The sequence below is a fragment of the Glycine max genome, chromosome 1 (genome assembly GCF_000004515.6).
Source record: "Glycine max cultivar Williams 82 chromosome 1, Glycine_max_v4.0, whole genome shotgun sequence".
In the NCBI taxonomy this organism is placed as follows: Eukaryota; Viridiplantae; Streptophyta; class Magnoliopsida; order Fabales; family Fabaceae; genus Glycine; species Glycine max.
In genome coordinates this window covers 35925457-35933974 of record NC_016088.4, presented here as the reverse complement: position 1 = coordinate 35933974, position 8518 = coordinate 35925457, and the positions used below count along the sequence as shown (strand labels likewise).

The 8518-nt window shown below is 27.4% G+C and overlaps 1 protein-coding gene across 1 annotated transcript; it reads left to right on the top strand.

The window, feature by feature from the left end:
• The first annotated feature begins 1262 nt into the window (after positions 1-1262).
• LOC100806045 (protein NRT1/ PTR FAMILY 5.6) lies at positions 1263-7854 on the top strand. The gene is made up of 4 exons (XM_003516856.5): positions 1263-1576; positions 5103-5320; positions 5613-6160; positions 6771-7854. Exons 1-4 carry the CDS (start codon positions 1435-1437, stop codon positions 7645-7647), a joined length of 1785 nt encoding a protein of 594 aa, XP_003516904.1. The 5' UTR covers positions 1263-1434; the 3' UTR covers positions 7648-7854.
• The last annotated feature ends 664 nt before the right edge of the window (positions 7855-8518 follow it).

Below are 8518 nucleotides of genomic sequence, written 5' to 3'. Positions count from 1 at the left end.
GACCTTTCCCAAGTGCAAGTTAAGAGCATCTTTATATATATATGACTACGATTTCAGGCTTTACCAATCTAACAGTGCATTGAGTATTTCACTATTAAAAAGTTAATTAGCACCAAAACTTCTCTCAGAAAATCGAACAAAGACTAGAGATAAGGCATATAATTGCAGATTTTAAAGAGTTATAATCAAGTAATCATTTTTTAAAAGAGATATAATCAAGTAATTATGTACTTACACATTTTAAAGAAATTGGAGGATGGCCATGTGCGTGACCCAACAATGATTTTTGTGAGATTATGATACAATATTTGATTTTATCTTCAACTCGAGCCAAATTAGTTTTATTGGATTCAATTAAGCCTTAAATTCAAATTCTTTTTCTTAGACAATCAAGAGGATTTTTTATATCTTATATTTATGTAATTCATTTCCTAAAAATATGAATAGATAATTACATAATAGTAAAATATGTTTTTAGCTCTTATAATATATATACTAGTTTAATGTGCTTATTCCCTATAACTTCTTTTTACAATGTTAGTTCCCATAAAATTTTATTTTACAATTTTAGTCTGTATAACTAACTATTCACTGATGATGTATCAACTATCTATTAGAAAATATGCCTTATGTTTTTTAATTAATAGGGACTAAAATAAATATCTTTTAACATAAGAGGGATGACTGATATAAAATATATAACTTTTAAGGATTAAGAATATTATTTAAAACTAGAATCAGGGATAGAAGGTGAATTGGATCTTAAAGAGGAAGGAAAAAAAATTATTAGTTCAATATTATCTAGTAATAAAATTAATATTCTAACAAATTAATATTTATCGATATTAAAAGAGGATTAAAAATATCATTTAAAACTAAAATGGTAAAATAAAATTTTAGAAGAACTACAACTATATAAAATTAAATATGATTTTGGTCGTAATATGACATTTTTTAGTTTTGCTCCTTATAAAAAGATTTTTCAAAATTGTTCTCGTAAAATTCTTTTCTTTCAAGTTTACTCCTTGTTAGTTAATTTTAATCGTTGTAATACATTCATTTTAGAAAGACCATTTTAAACCAATATATGGACCAAGTTATGTACATTACAAAAAAATAAAAACATATTTATTAAGACATTAATAATCACGTAAAATTTTCCCAATATTCTCTCAATACTTTTCTTAAAAAAATTAAAAAGTCTTTGTCGCAAATAGCAATCATTGCATATTTGAGAGAGATTTCATTTTTTTCAAACCCCTGCTCAGCTAATGGTGAGTCAAAAAGGCAATTATCATCCTCTATATAAGGGGGGTCTATGGTGAAGAGGTTGTCAATGCAATAGCCACAAAATCCAATATTCATCGTATACTTGAACAAGCAAGGCTAGTGTATTCCACTTGCAGCCTGAAACCACTAGCATCATACGAAAAGATGGAGAAGAACAAAGTTGATGCAAATCCTGAGGAATTTAACGATGAGATGAAATGGGTTCGTGATTCTTCATTGGATCACAAAGGAAGAGTTCCTCTCCGAGCTTCAACTGGTTCTTGGAAAGCTTCTATCTTCATTATTGGTAAGGAATATCAGCATCTTCCTGTTACTTACCTACATCTATCTATTGATTTAAAAAATAATTAATTTTTGTCAAAAATCTGGTTAATTATCCCTAGTGTGATTTTTTTTTTTTCAATCATATTTTTTATCTACAAAAGTCGAAACTTTATACAAATGGACCGAGTCTAATTTTAGTCAAACTAACGTCTTCTTGGGTTTGGTTTATAATGCATCATATGTAATATAGTAATCAATATCATATCATAATTAAAATTAAGAGTTTATTAATTTTAATGAAAAATCAATTAAAATTTTAAAATTTAATTAAAGTGCATTAATTAATAGTATTACAAACTTTTTTTATAGGCAAAACAAATACATTAAATACCAATCCAAGCACAACTTGCGCCAGATCTATAGTATTAAAAACTTTTATTTTGTCATCTAATTATTTTGGTTAATTTTTATAGTAATTACTTTAAAATTATATTAGTATTGATTTCTAATTACTTGTTAGTGAAAAATCTTTATATTCAGTGTATGAAAAGTAAATTAAATTTTTTACTCATTTTTTTGGTGAATAATTTATTTACTATGAACTAATTAAAAAACTTACCATAAATATGATTTTAAAGTAATTTTTAGGAAAGTCACAATTTTATAATATGTTTCTAAATGACTGGATAAAAATTTTACTCATTTTGATTCTTATTATAAGACACTATTTAGAAAGAATTGATAGTGCTTTTTATAAGAAATTTTATAATTTCTATGTAGTGTTTAATTTTTTTTTACTAGTTTATCTAGTTAATAAATACTCGAAGTATTAATGATACTTAAATAATATGAATTAGGGCATCTAGAGATTTTGCTAGCCCTCATGTTTTTCATAATTATCCAAATTGCATGGTTGAGTTCTATTGGAATGATTTAATAATATGAGTTGGCTCTGTTTAAAAAAAATACTCTAAGTATTTGTGTATTATATTGATAGTAAACTTTAATATTTTTAATCACTCGTAATAAGTTAATGATTATTAATAAGAATAAAATTAGTACATTAATAATATTTTAAAAAAAATAATAAAATCAACTATACTAAATCTTTTTATTGGTCTATGTGATTACATCGAAAGTGTTTTATACTTCAAAACAAACAAAATCAATAATAAGGACTAAAAAGAATATATTATTCTACATTCTAATTAAATTCTTTTACTTTCTTATGCAAAATCTTAACAAATATGCATTTAAAATCTACTTTCCATTATTTTATATTTATATCATATAATAAATTAATGTATAATACAAATTAATGAATGCAAAAATCAAATATTCATTAATGGCATTATTAAAACTTATTATTAATTCCCTAATACCCAATAATAAATATACATTTAAAATTCACTTTCTATTAAATATCTAACTAATTAGTATGATTTAATAAATAAATGAAAAATAAAATTATTAAAAATTGTCTAAAGTGTCTTTGTTTTAAGCGGGAAAAAATACACTAAAACTTATTGACATGGCAATTCGTATTGGGTTTTATTAATACAGTTTTTATTTAATGAAAATTAAATTATTAATATCAATATCATATATCTAAACTAATGGTATAACATAGCTTAAAAAAACTACTGGTATAACATATCATATTAGCATATATTATATATCAAATATTAATATAAATAGACTCATGATATTGATATTAATTAATAAGAGTAATAATTCCCTTACATTCAAACAGTAGTCATATCAATTGCATGTTTCTCATTCCTCTTTATATCTTTCTTTTTGTGATATTATTACATTACCAATCATGTTAATGATTTTTTCCTGAGTATTTACACCCCTTGAGAGCTTACAATTTTTTTTTCTATTCACAATTTAAATTTTAAACATATTTGATAGAAATAATACAAACATTTGATTCTTTATTTCTGTTTATTAATAACGACACCTATTTGTTAGTGCTTATGATCAAGCTATAGACCTCTTTGCCCTTCCTATCCTCGAATTTGCGGCAGTATATATCTATATGTACATATATTCAACCGTAAATGGAGTAATTATTGCTTTTAGCTTTTATATTAAAGTATTTTTTTTTTTACTTTATTAGGGAATATCAATACAAAACAAGAATATTTTGCTAATTGGGATAGTACTTATGGTAAGATTCCCATGCACTAAAATGGTAAAGGACAGTATGGCCTACAAAGCGGTGGGTCCCACTACCTACAACCTAGATATATTTTAACAGCATTAGTAGATATATTAATGGATATGAGCCACACAAATTAGGCATTACATATTCACTATTACTAGTGAGAAAGATGCTCCACTATCTTCTGTTAAACCAAGGGTGAATTAGATAATGAGTGTTCTTTTTTAGAGGACAAGTACTGTAGGTTGTATTTAAATTAGTGGTTAAAATATGAAAAAACGTCCGTTGGAAAAAATCAATCCCTGAATTTTAATATCTCAAAGAATTAATTTTTTAACTTTCGTGTCAAGGAATATCCGAATTCACTAAAAATAAATAGACTATTTAGTACAATATACGTATAATTTATCATAACCAAAATAATTTTAAGACTACATGTTTTGTTTAGATTGTATGAAAAAAATACTTTTATATAGAAGATTCTAAAACAATGACAATATTTTTTTAAAACTTTAATTCAATTATATATTGCTTACGTAATTATAATTATTAAATTTTTTCATAATTATTTTAATTAATTGATGGTATAAAAAATTTAGACTAAAAAGATATAAAAATTAAAGTCTTGCTATTAATAGAAAACGTAAGAGTTCCCTTCATTATAGTTCATAGGCTGCAAATACGGTTGGGCCGCTACATATAGCTTTTGTATAAAACAACTTTACAGTTTTTTTATCAGTAAAAAACTATACAGTTGAGTTAATTTGATAATATTTTATTATATTTTCACTATTTATCTCTTAAAATTTTACCTTTAGTTTTAACATACTCAACCTTTTAGAATATATAAAAAGTTTTTTATTCCTAGTTTACCCCATATTGTGTGTGCCAAAATCAGTTAACAAGAACGAGGTATAGATTAGGCATTAATGGTTCAGGATGCTTGTTCCCTTTCTTACTTTTTATCTTTGTGATCCTCCTAGTTATATCTTTCATACATAAAAACCAAGCACATACTGAAACCAATTAAAATTCTACATTAAAACGGTTCTATTTACTTGAATTTAAAATAGTTAACAATTACTCGTTTAGCTGGTCCACAACTAGCCATGCATATATTCATAAACTTTGAGGTCATTCTTTCCCATAACAATAAGAATTTGTTGAAAAAAAATATATACACTCATAGTTTAAAATAATTCTATACTACTATCTCATCAAAAGTTATTGTTATGGTAAGTTTGTTATCTTTTATTAAATTATCTTAAAAGTTATATCAATGATAATTAGTGATTAAATGTGTTTTAGACTATTAGTGAATCACCATTAAATTTTAATTTGTTTACATTTATTAATGTTTTTTGTCCTTCTTTTGCAGCAATTGAGTTTAGTGAGAGATTGAGCTATTTTGGAATAGCAACTAGCTTGGTCATTTACCTTACAAAAGTTCTTCATCAAGACCTTAAGACAGCAGTTAAGAATGTGAACTATTGGTCTGGTGTCACCACTTTGATGCCATTGTTAGGAGGATTCCTAGCTGATGCTTACTTAGGCCGTTACACCACTGTGATAACATCATGCATCGTTTATCTCATGGTAATCAATCTCAGTCATCATTCAACTAAACACTTTATAACTGGAGAAAAAATAGTTATATACCGATATTATCATTTAATTACAAATTATATTGCATGATAAATTTGTTGACTTTTACAGTAATTTTCTTAAAAATTATGTTAATTGTAATTTGTGATTGGATGATAATAAAAACTATTTTACTCTGTCATAGTCATTAAACTCTTATAACATTGCCATTATTAATTTATTATATATATATATATATATTATTAACTGTTTAAAAGTTGTTTTTGTGTGGGGAAAAAAACAGGGTTTGGTTCTGCTTTCTTTGTCATGGTTCATACCAGGTTTCAAACCATGTGATCATACTAGTACATGCACCGAACCTAGGAGGATTCATGAGGTGGTTTTCTTCCTAGGCATCTATTTAATATCAGTAGGAACTGGAGGGCATAAACCTTCCTTGGAGAGCTTTGGTGCTGATCAATTTGATGATAATAATGCCAAAGAAAGAAGGCAGAAAATGTCCTTTTTCAACTGGTGGAACAGTGGTTTGTGTAGTGGAATCATTCTAGGAGTGACTGTGATTGTGTATGTGCAAGACCATGTCAATTGGGGGGTTGCTGATATCATCCTCACAGGAGTCATGGCTGTCTCATTGCTCATATTCTTGATTGGAAGGTCCTCTTACCGTTACAGGACACCAATTGGGAGCCCCTTGACTCCTATGTTGCAAGTTCTTGTTGCTGCTATTTCCAAAAGAAAGCTTCCATATCCTTCCAATCCAACTCAATTGTATGAAGTTTCCAAGTCTGAGGGCAACAATGAAAGATTTCTGGCTCACACCAAGAAACTCAAGTAAGTAGTAAAACTAAACCATTACATTGAGAAAGAAAGGCCAATTTAGTTGTGTATATTCTAATATGTGACGCATGTTAAGAAGGTAAAAAAATTGTTTCTAACTATAAAGAAATCATTTTTTTTATCAAAAATATAAAAGTCATTTAATATTTTCTTTTTCAAGTAACTAATTAAAAGTATTCAATATTACTCCTCATGATCATGATGTGTACATGTGCACAAATTGAAAAAGACTATATAATTTGTGTTTATGTGACTTTTAAAATAATTTTATAAAAGTTAATAAATTTATCATAAACGATAGTTTCTAATTAAATGATTATGTAAATCAATGGATAACATTTTTTCTCATATAAATTAAGTGTTTTGTTAACTAGTTTCTTAAAGATACCCGTTAAGAAGTATTAAATACATCTTACTAAATACTAAAGTTTTTTTTTTCTTAAAAAAAAAGCTTTTGAATGATTTTTCTGTTTTGTTATGATACATTTTTTTGGACAAAACCTTCCCAATTTTAGTATTTTATAACTAATGTTCTCATTATAATGGTAACAATTCTTACCATATGTTAAATATAAAGTAACTGATGTATGGTTTGTTTTATCAGATTTCTTGACAAGGCAGCAATTATTGAAAATGAAGGGAACATAGCAGAGAAACAGAGTCCATGGAGACTTGCAACAGTAACTAAGGTTGAAGAACTGAAACTAATCATCAACATGATCCCCATTTGGGTGTTCACATTACCATTTGGAATATGTGCTTCCCAAACCTCTACTTTCTTCATCAAGCAAGGTGCCATCATGAACAGAAAAATAGGCAATGGATTTGTGGTTCCCCCAGCTTCAATTTTCACTCTTGCAGCCATAGGGATGATAGTTTCAGTGATCATCTATGACAAGCTCCTTGTGCCAGTGCTAAGAAAACTAACAGGAAATGAGAGAGGAATCAACATCCTCCAAAGGATTGGCATTGGAATGATCTTCTCAGTCATCACAATGATAGCTGCAGCTTTGGTGGAAAAGAAGAGGCTTGAGGCTGTTGAGATGAATGGCCCATTAAAGGGTTCTTTGTCAATGAGTGCCCTTTGGTTGGCCCCACAATTTCTCATCATTGGATTTGGTGATGGGTTTGCTCTTGTGGGCTTGCAAGAGTATTTCTATGACCAAGTGCCAGACTCAATGAGAAGCCTTGGAATAGCACTTTACCTTAGTGTCATTGGAGCTGCAAGTTTTCTTAGTAGTTTATTAATAACAATTGTGGATCATGTCACAGGCAAGAGTGGGAAGAGTTGGATTGGCAAGGATTTGAATAGTAGCCGCTTGGACAAATTTTATTGGCTTCTTGCAGCCATCACCACATTGAACTTGTTCGTGTTTGTGTTCTTTGCTCGCAGATATAACTACAAGAATGTGCAAAAGGTGGCAGTGGCTGATTGCTATGAAGGCAAAAGTGATGATGGTGGACCAGAGACTAAGGTTTGAATTAATGAAATTCAGTTTTATTCAGCATAGAGGACCAAGGTTTCATCTTCTGGTGATCAATTAGAATCCTTCAATTTCATCCTTAGCATAGTGTCGGTAACTTGTGATCCAAACCAAGATTTTTTGTTTGTCTTAGTTGTTTATGGTGTCCATGTAATCATGTAATATTATGACAATAAAATTATGTATGTAATTGCCATTTCAAAAGGTGCCATTCATGTTTTCATCGTATTATCTCGTTTTTCGGGAAGGTCTTGCCTTTTTTTTTTTACCTACCTTAACTTCACTATCTTGCACTGCAAGTCTGCAATGACATACAAATCAAATATTTGCCTCTCCTCCGTACACTAATTTTTCCAATAAATATCTAATTTTTTATTTATTTTCTCATAAATTTTTACTTTTGCATTAAATTCTTAATAAATAAAATTTTTATTTTTGATTCTTGATATTTTATTTTAATTCTTGATAAATTAATGAATTTTGTGTTTACTCCTAATAAATCAACGAATTTTATTTTTGTCCAAACTAATAACAAATGAAAAAAATTATCACATAATAAATATAAAATTCATTAATTTATCAATGATTAAAATAAGTGTTAAAGGAAAAAAAATAAAATTATTATTTTAATAAAAACTCAACGTGAAACAAACATAAAAAATTAAATATTTATTAGGAATAAAAAAATATATTTAAGTATAAATATTATAATAATAAATAAAACACTATAAGTTAGTTAATTTTTAAATTGATGGCAGGAAGGGGAAACTAAATTCATCGTCCACGTGGAACTAAAATGATATCACCTAGAGAATAAAGATATACTATATAAAAAAAAAATAGCATGTTTAGATTTTACAAACTATGG